The sequence below is a fragment of the Eriocheir sinensis genome, unplaced genomic scaffold (assembly GCF_024679095.1).
Source record: "Eriocheir sinensis breed Jianghai 21 unplaced genomic scaffold, ASM2467909v1 Scaffold329, whole genome shotgun sequence".
NCBI lineage: Eukaryota > Metazoa > Arthropoda > Malacostraca > Decapoda > Varunidae > Eriocheir > Eriocheir sinensis.
In genome coordinates, this window is record NW_026111642.1 from 2,451 (window position 1) to 13,876 (window position 11,426).

Below are 11,426 nucleotides of genomic sequence, written 5' to 3' on the forward strand. Positions count from 1 at the left end.
CATCTTCACCTACCCTTTCCAGTAATAGGTCTGTGTCATCTTCACCTACCCTTTCCAGTAATAGGTCTGTGTCATCTTCACCTACCCTTTCCAGTAATAGGTCTGTGCCTTCACCTACCCTTTCCAGTAATAGGTCTGTGTCATCTTCACCTACCCTTTCCAGTAATAGGTCTGTGCCTTCACCTACCCTGTTCAGTAATAGGTCTGTGTCATCTTCACACCCTTTCCAGTAATAGGTCTGTGTCATCTTCACCTACCCTTTCCAGTAATAGGTCTGTGTCATCTTCACCTACCCTTTCCAGTAATAGGTCTGTGTCATCTTCACCTACCCTTTCCAGTAATAGGTCTGTGCCTTCACCTACCCTTTCCAGTAATAGGTCTGTGTCATCTTCACCTACCCTTTCCAGTAATAGGTCTGTGTCATCTTCACCTACCCTTTCCAGTAATAGGTCTTTGTCATCTTCACCTACCCTTTCCAGTAATAGGTCTGTGTCATCTTCACCTACCCTTTCCAGTAATAGGTCTGTGTCATCTTCACCTACCCTTTCCAGTAATAGGTCTGTGTCATCTTCACCTACCCTTTCCAGTAATAGGTCTTTGTCATCTTCACCTACCCTTTCCAGTAATAGGTCTGTGTCATCTTCACCTACCCTTTCCAGTAATAGGTCTGTGCCTTCACCTACCCTTTCCAGTAATAGGTCTGTGTCATCTTCACCTACCCTTTTCAGTAATAGGTCTGTGCCTTCACCTACCCTTTCCAGTAATAGGTCTGTGCCTTCACCTACCCTTTCCAGTAATAGGTCTGTGTCATCTTCACCTACCCTTTCCAGTAATAGGTCTGTGTCATCTTCACCTACCCTTTCCAGTAATAGGTCTGTGCCTTCACCTACCCTTTTCAGTAATAGGTCTGTGCCTTCACCTACCCTTTCCAGTAATAGGTCTGTGTCATCTTCACCTACCCTTTCCAGTAATAGGTCTGTGTCATCTTCACCTACCCTTTCCAGTAATAGGTCTGTGTCATCTTCACCTACCCTTTTCAGTAATAGGTCTGTGTCATCTTCACCTACCCTTTCCTGTAATAGGTCTGTGTCATCTTCACCTACCCTTTCCAGTAATAGGTCTGTGTCATCTTCACCTACCCTTTCCAGTAATAGGTCTGTGCCATCTTCACCTACCCTTTCCAGTAATAGGTCTGTGTCATCTTCACCTACCCTTTCCAGTAATAGGTCTGTGCCTTCACCTACCCTTTCCAGTAATAGGTCTGTGCCATCTTCACCTACCCTTTCCAGTAATAGGTCTGTGTCATCTTCACCTACCCTTTCCAGTAATAGGTCTGTGTCATCTTCACCTACCCTTTCCAGTAATAGGTCTGTGCCTTCACCTACCCTTTCCAGTAATAGGTCTGTGTCATCTTCACCTACCCTTTCCAGTAATAGGTCTGTGTCATCTTCACCTACCCTTTCCAGTAATAGGTCTGTGTCACCTGATTCCTCCAAGTCATTCATTGGTTCATATCCTGCAAGCAGACCTTCTCCTCCTTGTACAGAACTGAATGTATTGATATTTGATGTGAGTGTGAGGCAGTGACCCTGTGTGTTGTTGCAGGCATTACCTGGGGCATGCTGCTTGACCTCCCTGCAGGGTCCTTGCTGCCCTGGAACCTCCCAGCACACTTCTCACACTTCCCAGAACAGCACCTCATCCACTGCCCCTCAAGGTGGGTGTATGTGCCCGACAGCCTGCTTTTTCCCAGGTAGACAGATCATTGTCATCATCATCATCATCATCGTCATCACCATCATAACCATCATCGTCATCATCATCATCATCACCATCATCGTCATCATCATCATCACCATCATCATCAGCATCATCATCATCACCATCATCGTCATCATTATCATCACCATCATCGTCAGCATCAAGAGTATCAAGACGCCTCTCCAATTGAAACTGAGCCTCTCTTTTTGGCCTCCTGTGCTGACTTCCTTCAGCTGGAGCAGTGCTTGATAGTCTGCTGTCTCATTTTTGTGGCTTCCACTGCCGTAAAAAAATCACCATCATCATCATTCTCAGAGAAAGTAGAGTCCTTTCCAAGTCTCTGAGTGTGTCCAGCCAGCCTCACTCTGCCTGCAGGCACTGTTCAGGCTTCAGCAGGCCCTCTGGTCAGGCCCAGGGTCTGTAGGCCATTCTGCACTGTGTCATCATGTCTGCCTTAGTTACCCTCCACCTCAGCTGCAGTGTATCCTCATCTAATGTAGGTTTTTGTATCTGTGCCTCCAACTTGTTAGAGAAAGTTTGTGTTGCAGGGACTAGAGGAAACTTTTTCTTTGGCCCCTTCCCTAAATCCCCTCTTTTTCTCCCCTTCACTCGTGAGTGCCCTTACGTAGCCACATAGAAATTAGAAAATACACTCTGCTGCCGTTCACTAAGTTAGAAAAATACGATGTGAGCACAGTGGAATTTGAGAAAAACAACACTTTATTGACCTCAAGAGAGAAGTGCGCACACACCAAGCCTGAGGGGAGGGAGAGACTGGCTAAAAACCTTCCAAGTTGAGGGAACTCACAACACATCTCATTAACTTACTAGTGTTCTGCATTGCCTCCTCTTCTTGCCCCTGCAGGATGTTTCTCTTAACCCGTCCACTGCGATTGTCACGGATTTTGCCTTCACTGTTAGCCTGGTAACACACCCAGGTCTTTCTCTGGCTCTGTGGTGGATAGTGGAGTGTTTCCCATGTGGTATTGGTATGGTGGATATCCCCTCCCAAGGTGCAGGACCTTACACTTTTCTTCATTGAATTGTAGCAGCCACTTTTTGCTCCATTTCTGTATCTTGGTGAGGTCTTCTGGTAGGAAATCCCCAGTCAAGGGGTTAATGTGCAAAGTGGCAGGTGCCTGTCTGCCTTGGTTTCCTTGGTCTGTGTCCATGCAAGTGTAGACGGAGACTGCTTCTTCCAGCTGCCTCACCACCTCATTGGGAAGCGTTGTTGGCTGTGATCAACACCTTCTGGCACTCCACATGACTCAGAATGGGATGCAGGAAGCATAGTCTTGGCCTCCTCCTCCACCTCCCCCTCCTCCTCCTCCTCCTCCTCTTGTTGTTTTCTTTCCTCATCCTCCCTGTCTTGTTTCATAATGGTGTTAACAGAAATGTCATCCCCTCACAAGCTCCCTCCCCTCCTCCAGCGTCACACCACCACCTCCAGGCAGGGTTCGGGCAGCAGCAGCAGCAGCCTCTATGCAGTGTGTGCCACAAAATGGGCCTGGGAGTAGCAGGGAGGGGCGGCAGGGTGGGGAAGGGGCGGCCTGAGGCAAGGAGGAGCGGGGTGCTGATTAGTTAGTGGCTGAGAGCGAGAGACATCAAGCGTTACAGTAATTTTTCTGTGGTTGAGTTAGAGTTCCCTACCATGGAATCATGCCCGGGTTAGACGAATTTCCCGTTACAATAAACTGCGTAAGGTGAAAAGTTTTGCTTAGTCGGCGCAACATCTGTGGTCATATGCCGAAGAGAGACAGGAGGGGGAAGGAATTATAGAAGGGAACAGATCCCAGGAGACGGGACACAACCCCAGATTAATACCTGGTACCCATTCACTGCTGGGTGGACAGGGGCGTAGGGTATCGGAAAAGCTGCCCAAATTTTTCCACTCCGCCTGGGAATCGAACCCGGGCTCTCAATTGTGAGCCGAGTGTGCTAACCACTGCACCACGAAGCCCCCTCTGTGTAAGATGAGGATAAACTGTACGGCCTCTCTCACCCTCACCCTGACACCCTTCACTCCTCTCCATCCATACAGCCAAAGCACCTCAGTAACCAAGGGTATGTAGGTCTTTCTGTACTGTATCATCCTGTGTCTTCTGTGATCTTCCTCCACCAACACTACCCATCACCTGCTGCCTCCCTCACCCTCACCCTGACACCCTTCACTCCTCTCCATCCATACAGCCAAAGCACCTCAGTGTACCCAGGATCTGTAGGTCTTTCTGTACTGTATCATCCTGTGTCTTCTTTGGTCTGCCTCCATTAACACTACCCATCACCTGCTGCCTCCCTCACCATCACCCTCACCCTTCACTCCTCCTTTCCATCCATACAGCCAAAGCACCTCAGTAACCAAGGGTCTGTAGGTCTTTCTGTACTGTATCATCCTGTGTCTTCTTTGGTCTGCCTCCACCAACACTACCCATAATCTACTGTGTCGCTCACCCTCACCCATTCTCTCCTCCTGTCCAGACCACCTCAGTCTTCCCCTCCTCACTGCAACACTTCACACAGCCAAGACTCATCCCACCTCTCAGACCATTCACCGTGATTTCTGAGACTAATTCTCCGACCAACAGGGTAGTAAGATAGAAGCTGTGTCTGATATTGGTTGAAATCTTGCCTCTCCTGCCAGGGCAAAATAAAGTACACACAAAATATCTGGGAAACTGACCGTGGGAATTGTGATGCAGTGATTGGAAGACAGGCACAACAGTCTGGTATTAGGAAATGTAAGGATGAGAGACGAGTGGGAATTTAAGGGAATAGGAAGAGATCTAATGTGAGGAAGGAAGTGTCAAGTGAGAGACTGGTACAAGCAGAGGTACAGAAGGAAGGTGAGGGAAGTGTTTGGCAGAGCAAGAGTAGGAGTGAAACACAGTGCTGGAGTGAGTGAGGATGTGAGAGTCTTAACCCCTTGGCTGCAGATTTCCTGCCAGAACACCTCACCAAGCTACAGGACGGGAGCAAAAAGTGGCGGCTACAATGCAGTGAAGAAAAATGTAAAGTCCTGCACCTTGGGAGGGGAAATCCAGCACACCAATACCACATGGGAAATGCTCCACTATCCACCACAGAGGCAGAGAAAGACCTGGGACTGTATGTTACCAGGATAACAGTGAAGGGAAATCCAGCACACCAATACCACATGGGAAATGCTCCACTATCCACCACAGAGGCAGAGAAAGACCTGGGACTGTATGTTACCAGGATAACAGTGAAGGGATATCCAGTACACCAGTACCACATGGGAAATGCTCCACTATTCACCACAGAGGCAGAGAAAGACCTGGTACTGTATGTTACCAGGATAACAGTGAAGGGAAATCCAGCACACCAATACCACATGGGAAATGCTCCACTATTCACCACAGAGGCAGAGAAAGACCTGGTACTGTATGTTACCAGGATAACAGTGAAGGGATATCCAGTACACCAGTACCACATGGGAAATGCTCCACTATCCACCACAGAGGCAGAGAAAGACCTGGGACTGTATGTTACCAGGATAACAGTGAAGGGATATCCAGTACACTAATACCACATGGGAAATGCTCCACTATCCACCACAGAGGCAGAGAAAGACCTGGGACTGTATGTTACCAGGATAACAGTGAAGGGATATCCAGTACACCAATACCACATGGGAAACACTCCACTATCCACCACAGAGGCAGATAAAGACTTGGTACTGTATGTTACCAGGATAACAGTGAAGGGATATCCAGTACACCAATACCACATGGGAAATGCTCCACTATCCACCACAGAGGCAGAGAAAGACCTGGTACTGTATGTTACCAGGATAACAGTGAAGGGATATCCAGTACACCAATACCACATGGGAAACACTCCACTATCCACCACAGAGGCAGATAAAGACTTGGTACTGTATGTTACCAGGATAACAGTGAAGGGATATCCAGTACACCAATACCACATGGGAAATGCTCCACTATCCACCACAGAGGCAGAGAAAGACCTGGTACTGTATGTTACCAGGATAACAGTGAAGGGATATCCAGCACACCAATACCACATGGGAAACACTCCACTATCCACCACAGAGGCAGATAAAGACCTGGTACTGTATGTTACCAGGATAACAGTGAAGGCAATTACAGCAGACGGGTTGAGAAGAGTTCAGTGTCAAGGGCAGCCTGGGACGTAGTGGGACACAAGGTGTGTGGAAGAGGAAGGGAGGGAATGCATGCTGGACAGACGATACAAAATAGACAGTTAAGGAACAGTAGGGAAAGTAGACAGAGTATATGACTATTTTGGTAGAGTGACATCAACAAACTGTTTAGAGAACGAAAAGCTTTCTGAAAGAAGTCGAGATAAATTGGGGACTTCAACGGAGAAGTCACACAACTTTAGGCCTATGAATCACCTGGTTTAAGGATGCTTTTTCTGAAACTTGCTTCACCGCACAATGCAGCAAGAATTCAGGTGCCAGATACTGCTAAAAACAGTACTTCCCGCTTTGATTGGTTTGGTCACAACTTTTACACCAACGCCTCACACAGCCAAGCTTGTGAGCAGGGTGAGGTGCCGGAACACTGGAGGAGGGCCGTCACTGTGCCGCTGAACAAACGGGAAGGAAGAAGGGATGATTGTGGCAGTCACGGGGAATAAGGTGACTCAGTGTGCCAGGGAAGGTGGAGGGAAGGGCTTTAAACGAAAGGGTGAAAAGAATGATAAAAAGTGTCGGCGATGAACAAGGGGGTGATAGGGAAGGGAGGGAGGTGTAAACATATGTTTTGCCTGTCAGGATGCCTTGATTTTGTCCAGCTCTTCTGAGTCTGCCAAACAAGTAGTGCTGTAGTTATTTATCCTTAAGACAGGCTGTTGAGCCCCTCTTCATGTCATTACTAAAGTCAACACAAACATGTACAAACATCCTGAGGCTGTCCACACTCCACAAAGTTGTTCAAGTTATCCGAGCCCAACAAATGCCGGTAATGGTGAGACTGTTCTTATTGCAGAGGTTGTTGAGTCACTCTTCACGTCCTCCCTGAAGGAAGCCGGCGGCCTGAAGCACCGCGGGCAGGTCACCACCACCAGCCTGCAGGCCAGGGACCACAAACACCTCTGGATGGGACTCTGGAATGGCAGGCTTCACTGTGGCTTCACTAAGGTCTCCTCACTCTTATATATACTCAATTTTGCATCAGTACACACGTCATCGTCATTGTCATATATTGGTCGGTATTATCAAACGCTTTCGTCCATCACATCAACTGTTTCCAAAGGCCAAACAGGAGATAAATTGGGTTCTCATGAGTGCTCTTTTAGGTTCATGGTACAGAAGAAGGGTCAAACTACCACCAGGGTCACAAAACTGTCCTTGGAAATGCCCAAAATGCCTATGGAAGCCTTGCCAAGTATGTGTGCTTGGGTGCCAAAATGTTGAGTTATACAGCCCATTATTTCTCTGCTATAGGATGAAGGTCTTTCACAACTCTTTTTGGCGGCTCCTCTATACTTTATTTTATTGGAGCAGAGACTAGTGTTTTTTTCCCCCTGGAGTTGCTTCCTTTAATGAAAACAAAGTCCATTTGTCTCTGTGTCTGATGTTAATACACTTCATCCTGCCCCACAAAGCTTCTGATTTCACGTCCTGCTTCTCTGTCTGCCCTGACTTACACGCTGGCTGGGTGCTTGGGTTCCTCAGCTGTTGTGAGGTGCATGAGATGAAGTGCACAAGTCCAAGCCTCACCTTTCATAGGCACCAGGACACCTTTAACCTTTGTCTGTTCCCTGGTCCAGGACACTCAAGGCCTGTCTCCCCATGTTGTGCCTGGCATTCTTCTCCATTCAGCTTGGCACATTTCTCAACTTCTCTCTGGATCTTGTGTGAGGTGCAGAGTTTATGAAGCACATTTTAGGGCTGGGAATATGCACAGACTGCACCCTTCTCCTCAGGGAGAGGGGCAGGTTTATAGTCATAATAATACAATGTTTACCAAAATTGTTCCACTCCATTTCTCTCCTGATTTCTTATTCATTTTGTAGGCCTGGTTTGCAGTAATTAGGTAAAGTTTGGGGCACATGTTACAAGTGTGCCTGGCTGTGGTGCCCATCTCCATCCCTCTGGCCCTTGAGCCAGCAGCGGGTAAGGACCCCTCAGCCCCAGGACATGGCCACTACAGTATCTGGGTCACCACAGCTGCCTTGCCCAGGCTCCCTTTTATAGACCAACCCAAAAGGAAGGATGAACAGCTGGGTGGGTCGCCATTATAACCCAGACCGGTGTGTTCATAGCTAGCCGTCAACCTCTCCACCAAGGGAGCACACTGATTGCTGTGTGTGTCTACTCTTTCAAAGGTTGCATTCCTCATTATTATTTTTTGCCAGCACCAATTTCTTCCTTCTATGTCTTAAAGTATAGCTCACCTTTCCCACTTGATGCTCCTGGAGCAATGATGTGTAAATAAAAGACAGAAATGACACCAGTGTAATTGTTTAATAGTGCAAACATAAATATGTACTACTAAACACTTCTCTAAGGGGTGTGTGTTTGTACACAGCAAACACTGCCTGGGTCACTGTAACAGCAGCCTGCCCCTGTCCCTGCAGAGGAAGGTGTTCTGTCAGTGTAACAGGAGAAAGCTGAAAGTAAAGGTCAACAAAAGTAAAGTGATGGTTTGTGAGTGAAGTAGAAGTGAGGTTGTAGATTTTGTATGCCCATATAGAGTGGGAATTGAATGTGAAAAAGAATGCAAAATAATTTTGAATGGTGAAGAAATGGAGGAGGTCAATGAGTTTAAGTACCTTGGATCAGTTATGTGTAAGCATGGTGGTATGGAGGGAGAGACAAGAGAAAGGGCATTGCAAGGAAGAAGGGTGGCAGGGTCTTTGGGACGAATCATGAATGGCAGAAGTGTGAGCATGGAGGTAAAGAGGGATTTGAGAAATACAATAATAGTACCAACCCTCACATATGCAAGTGAAACGTGGGCCTGGAATGAAAGTCAGAGGTCTAGAGTGCAGGCAGTGGAAATGAGGTATTTGAGGAGTGCTTGTGGTGTGAGTAGAATGGATGGAATGAGTAATGAAAGTGTGTACGAGCATTTTGGAATGTGTCACAGGGGTGAAGGGAAGAAGTGTGGAGTGGTGGAAGAAGTGAGCGACAGACTTTAAAGTGGTTTGGCCACATGGAGCGAATGAAGGAGAGTAAGATGACCAGAAGGGTGTATGTGAGTGAGGTAGAGGGAGGGAATGCTAGAGGACGACCTCCAGTGAAATGGAGGGATAGGGTGCAAGAGTACATTAGGGAGAGGGGGGAAAGATCTTTGAGAAACTTTGAGCAGGCAAGGAGGGAGTGTCTGGATAGAGAAAGATGGTAGCTCTTCTGCCGTGGCCATCCCCTGGTGGGAGCTCCTAGGAGCAGGCGTCCATGAAATGATGATGATGATGATGATGGGTCTAGAACAATGTTTTCAAAGTCACAATCAACAAACTAGCTCTGTCTTGCCCCTAACCTTAAAAATCAACAAAAAATGGGAACACGCCAGGTTTGCCAAGACCCCCAAAGCTCCCCCAGTAACAAATAAGATCACTAGGTTTTGCTGAAGTCAACACTAAACCTTCTTCCTCCTCTTCCTCCTCCTCTCAGATCAACCGCACGTGCAAGACATGCCAGGCTCTGATGTCCAGTGTGGAGGAGATCGGAATTCCTATCATGAGGGAGACACACAACCGCACCACACCCTCACCGGACGCCAGCAAGCTATTGCCATCCTGTAGTCGCCACACCTCCAGGCTGGTCGTGGCTTGGGGGGGAACCGTACATTTTCTCCTCAGTTCTGTGTCTTAATTTTAGGTTTGTTTGTACATCAAGCTTGATATTTGCCATCCTGAAGTCCCCCTCACTGCCATGACTCTACTCTTGCTCATTCCTATGCTATCCAGATCCCTTATGCAAGGGTTTATTCTTTCATCCCTATTCTATCCAAATCCCTTATGCAAGAGTCAAACAGCATCTTCATTATTTCATCCCTGTACTGTCCAAATTCCTTATACAAGAGTTTACCAGCATCTTCATTCTTTTATCCCTTCCACTGGTAAACCCTGAAACAGCAATAGCCTCCCTTTGTCTGTATTTTTACTCCTGCTCATCCCTATACTATCCTGATCCCTTATGCAAGAGTTGAGCAGCAGCATCTTCATTCCTTCATCCAGCAGGGAGTTCTCCAGGCACACGCCAGCATTGCCGCCAAGGACTTCACACTGCACTGCCCGAAACACCCGTCGAGGGTGATGAGGATGAGGAGACAGTCAAGATTGTGCAGTGGGTGAAGAGCAATGAGCCAATGGTAGGAATCTTGTCTCTCTGTCTGTATCTTAAATGTATTTGCCCTTCACTTACCCTGTTTGAAAAGTCTCTTGTCATAGAAGTTGCTGCTGGGACTTTGATGGAGTGTTTCGTGATCCTGGTGATGGCTTTACATGGCTTTTGCATCTTGAGCAGGAAAACACCAATGAACCCCCGGTTAGTCTTTTCTGTGGCCTTGGGAAACAGTCATGGTGGGAGCCTGACACGTTAAGGATGACCTCACTTTGTTGTAGAGAGTCTCATTAGTAAGGAAGCATGTATGAATTTTCTGAGGCAAGACCTATAGTAACTGTTTGGGGCTTTGTTAGGTTAGGTTAGGTTAGCTTCTCAATATTCTGATGTAATAAATATTCTAGGCGAGTACAGGCTGATTCAGTGTTTTAAAGAGACAGCCAGCACCTCACAACAGTCATCTGAGGCAGTGCACTTGAAAAGATTGGCATTTCCTTCTTTTTATTTATTTTTTCTTTGGTCGAGATGGAAGTCATGGCCACCCAGTTTAAGAATCATTATGTAAGACACTGTATTTCTGTGCCTCAGTCTGTGTTGAGTTCCCTGACCCTTGTGGCTGTTTGCCCAGTGCTTGCCACAGGAGGGAAAGGGAGCAGAGCCTATTGTGGGGAGTAGAAAGACTGGTTTTGTGGAATTTGTGTGTAGATGTAGTGGCTGGGTGTGTCTTACTTGTCTCCTTCACCTGCATACCTCCTCCTCTCTCAACTCTTGCTCAGTCCTATACTATCCAGATCCCTAATGCAAGAGTCAACCAGCATCTTCATTCTTTCATCCCTTTCGCTGGTAAACTCTGGAACAGCCTCCCTTCGTCTGTATTTCCACTCCTGCTCATCCCTATACTGTCCAAACCCTTTATGCAAGACTTAACCAGCAACTTCATTCTTTCATCCCTTCCGCTGGTAAACTCTTTCCTTCCTTCCTCTTTTTCTTTTTCCTTCTTTCTCTTTCCTCCCTTCCTTTCCCTGCCTTCTGTTCCTTCTATCTCTCTGTCTGTCTTGCCCTTGAACTCCCTCCTTTGCCCCCAAAAAACAGAAAACAAAACAAAAATTAATTTGTGGTGGCAATGGCAGCGTCTTCAACATTAACACGTCCCTTCCTTACTTACCCCCAGGGAGCCACCATCAAGCAGGACGACCACTCCGGAGCCATCATCATCACCCGCATCATGCATGGCTGACTGCTCCGGCCTCATCCATGCTGCTGACGAGGTGCAGGGGTCAACACCTTCAATGTGGAGGGCAAGACACCGGCGGATGTCCACAAGATGCTGGTGAGGGAGGGAGGGAGAGGGAAGGAAGGAAGGAAG

The 11,426-nt window shown here is 47.4% G+C and overlaps 1 protein-coding gene across 1 annotated transcript; it reads left to right on the forward strand.

Annotated features, from left to right (window-relative positions):
* Positions 1-1,605: 1,605 nt before the first annotated feature.
* LOC126991733 (uncharacterized) lies at positions 1,606-11,394 on the forward strand (the record flags this gene model as incomplete). Its single annotated transcript, XM_050850425.1, has 5 exons — positions 1,606-1,717; positions 6,756-6,907; positions 9,389-9,575; positions 9,958-10,088; positions 11,232-11,394. Coding segments are annotated over 5 exons (648 nt in total), but the record flags the coding sequence as incomplete, so codon positions are not given.
* Positions 11,395-11,426: the final 32 nt, after the last annotated feature.